At 54.6% G+C, this 3,428-nt stretch overlaps 1 protein-coding gene across 19 annotated transcripts in view; it reads left to right on the top strand.

The window, feature by feature from the left end:
- The window catches only part of LOC116853599 (histone deacetylase 5), a 138,003-nt gene that overhangs the window by 106,565 nt on the left and 28,010 nt on the right, over window positions 1-3,428 (top strand). For 18 of the 19 annotated variants that reach the window (XM_032834813.1, XM_032834805.1, XM_032834821.1 and 15 more), the window contains one exon: window positions 2,502-2,665. In XM_032834813.1, coding sequence (XP_032690704.1) covers window positions 2,502-2,665 — 164 coding nt within the window. Of the gene's footprint in view, window positions 1-22; window positions 2,666-3,428 lie in introns of those variants that run through there. The other variant, XM_032834750.1, reaches the window with a different exon arrangement.

Raw genomic sequence — 3,428 nt, 5'->3', positions numbered from 1 at the left:
CCCGTATGTCACTCAAAACACTATCATCACATTTTAAATCAACTCAAAACAATCATTTTAAATCAAATACAAATTTTGTTTTCTGTGTGGAGTCATCCACGCGGTGTGTGCATCTCGTAAAAACGCGCTTCTCTTATCATTCCCATCCCAAACGGATTTGCGAGAGAAGCGAAGGGGGGAAAAAGGTAGAAACACAGAAGGAACGCGCGAGCGTCACCCGCGATTGGCGAGAAGATTCTTGGTCCGCGATTATCTCGGTGCGCGCCGGCACTGCCGTCGTCCCCGTCGTCTTTCGTCGCGAATGATCCGCGAAGAATTATCGGAATCGCGCGCTTGGCAAAGATCGTTCAGTCGCGATCCGACTACCGAGCTGTGAGCTTCGCGTTCTCTCCGCGCAACTTGGTCCGTCTCGGCCCCCACCTTCATTGTCACAACTATCCCCTCCGTCCCCCTTCTCTCTCTCTTTCTGTCTCTGTTGCACCTCATCTTCGCGCACAGGCTCGCGTAATCGCTTCCAGCGTGCTAAATTTAGCGCTGACCGTTGCTTTTGCCGAGCCAGCGGCGTATATAAAGCTCCTCTTCGCCTCCGCCGCCGTTTCCTGCACGCGCGCGCTGAGGTCGCGTCGAGACGCGGAAAAAGCCGTCGCCGTCGTCGTCCTCGGGGCACATCCGTCGCGACGTTCCACCTGTGAAGGTTCACCGCGCGTGTCTCCGTGCGGCCACGCGGGGTCTGTCGCTTCCTCTGTGCGGAGAGCACCGATAAGAAAGAAAGAGAGAGAGAGAGAGAGAGAGAGAGAGAGAGAGACAGAGAGACTTGTCGAAGCAGCCGCGTGCGTCGTGATCAAGGGATCTGTCACACGGAATCAAGGATTCGGGCGCGATGCGGAGAGCAGCTTGTGACTTCTGGAGCGATAACACGCGAGTCGCGCCGAGCAGAGTTTATCAACGCTCGCCCTCTCTCGTCCCGGGGATTTATCCGGAGCGGGAAAAGTGTAATTAATGGAGAACGCTCTCGGCGGCGGTGTGTCGAGAAAACTTCTCCCGTACGTGTGACTCGCGCGACGTAATTGCGATCACGTAGCACTGCGCATAACGCAGAGAGTGTGCACTTGGACCTGCCGCGACAAAAAAACATCAGGCGACTGCAGACAACGACGCATTTCTACCGGCACGTGTGCTCCTTCTCCTGCCTGAGGAGCAGGAACACCTTGATCCCCTGGCCTCGAGATCGAACGAGTATTTGCCGAGTTGCGACCTGCAAAACAGAGGAGCGCGAAATTCGGGAAAAACGCGACGCGGAGAGACGCAGCACCAGCAGCAGCCGCGCGAGGCTTTCCGAGGCTCGTGCAATCGAGTGAGCGATAAGCGGTCGGCTGTCGTGTGCGTGTGTGTGCGTACGTGCTATGTCGCCGTAATAAACGCTAAAAATAACCGCGCTATCGGGCCGCGAGCGAGTATCGGAGCGATAAACATCGCCGACGATACGCTCGCCATCGCGCTCGAATTCCGCGGCTTTCTTGCGATATCGCGGCTGTGGAGGACACCGAAAGAAGAGGGGCGGAAGAACGAGAGATTCCTTGAATCTTTCGGGCCCGCGATGGCAGGCCCTAAGAGGAGAGAGAGACCCCGTTGTCGCGAAACGCCGCTTCTCGCGAATTCGCTGGACCGTTCGGGAATCAGCGCAAGACCCGGAAAAAAGAGGATCGACTCAAAGCGCGAGTGACATAACACGCCTTTTTGGTGCCCGCGTCGTCAAGGAGAGAAAACACACCTCACCCCGGCTACCTGGCGATTAACGTGCGCGTGGATCGTCGCGTTTCTCAATGTCTTGTATCGCGGCGACGGCGGCGTTCTAAAAATACTCTGTACGCCGAAGGACTTTGGAGCAGTTTCTCGTTCTGGACAGTTAACTCTTTTGCTGTGTGGGTTTCTTCGTCGCGTATGCATTCTCCACGCTTGACCAAGTGAACATCGTGTTGCGCGTTGAACGGATCTCCAACGCGTGAAAACGCCGCGTCGGTTAGGTGACGGGGGAGTGTGGTCGGTTTAGCGGGGAGAACGACGACAGGGAGAAGGACACGCCTCGAGAAGGGCGTTATGCGGCGAAGTCGAGGTTGAAGTATATCAGTTGTTACGGCTTCGCCCCGTGCATAATCGTATCACGCGCTTCGCCGTGAAAAATTGCGGCCGCAATTGATTGACGTCGCGCCAACGAAACGCTCCTTCGCTCTGCCTGTTCCCTCCTCGTCCACCTGTTAAGTACAGTCGTGTCAGCGCGAGGTCGCGGTGAGATTGAGCGCGCACGTCGTGACCGGGAGGAATAACCGCGGGGGAAATCATGAGGGTGTACGTGGAGCGTGCGAGCGCGTTCGATCGATATCCGCGCGGCGAGAATCCAAGCGCGAAGATCGTCGTCGGCGGCGGCAGCCGTCACGTCGGCGCGATCCACGTACGCGGCAGTCCGCACGGCATGTTACCGGATCTGTGTTACATGTGCATAGATATGGCCAGGGATACGCCGGGCTCGCCGATGCCGCGGCCGCGGGATTTGGGCGCCGGCGGGGGTGGCGCGGCCGCGGCCACCTTGACTTCCGGCGCTTATCACGCCGCCACCACCGATTCCGCCAGTCTGCACGACCACGAGCTGCAGCAGAAGATGCTCAAGGTAACGTATGACATGTGTGCGTGCATGTATCATGTGTGTGTGCCTACGTGGCGGGAATGTCTCCCGCCGCGTAGAAACGAAAGCGCGGGTCGGAAAGGAAGGCAGGGGACGCAACGATGAGAGTACGTCGCGGTTCCTTTCTCCTTCTTCCGTCTCAATTCAGTCTCATTTTTCTGGCCTCAATATCGTGGGATTTATAAAATTGAAGAATTATTTATTCTGCACGGAAAAAAAGGTTTGGTTGAATTAACCAAATATCTGGTCGAACATGAACGATCCAGAACTTCCGATCGAAGTAACCCGAATTCTTTAAGTCAACCAAAAGTCTTGTTAACTTAAACAGAATTCGGGTTACTTCAATCGGAATTTCTGGATCGTTTATATTCGATCAGACATTTGGTTAATTCAACCAAACCTTTTTTCCGTGTAACATTCTGTTAAAAAAATTGAATTTCTCTTGTTGTTCTCCTCGGAAAATTTCTACACGCAGAGAGAGGGAGTTTTAATTCCACAGTAAAAATTGCTATGGAATTATGTAACCGGCGGATGGATCTACAATTTATAATAATGGACTGTCTCTTTATTTCATACACGTGCTGACCTGTGAGTGATGCTCGCGGAAAGACGGCAGGAACTTAACAGTTTCGCACAGAGTTGCAATATTCTCATACTCGTTACTGTCGGGATCAGTTTGTCCAGTCGTTTCGTTAGTGATTGATCGCCGTGGCGCGCGCCGCATAGCGTGCCCTCCCCCCCCCCCCCC

The sequence above is a fragment of the Odontomachus brunneus genome, unplaced genomic scaffold, assembly GCF_010583005.1.
Source record: "Odontomachus brunneus isolate Ranch 3 - 2012 unplaced genomic scaffold, Obru_v1 Obru_scaffold_006, whole genome shotgun sequence".
Taxonomy (NCBI): Eukaryota; Metazoa; Arthropoda; class Insecta; order Hymenoptera; family Formicidae; genus Odontomachus; species Odontomachus brunneus.
Note: the sequence above shows the minus strand (reverse complement) of the source record. Positions and strands in the feature narration are given on the sequence as shown.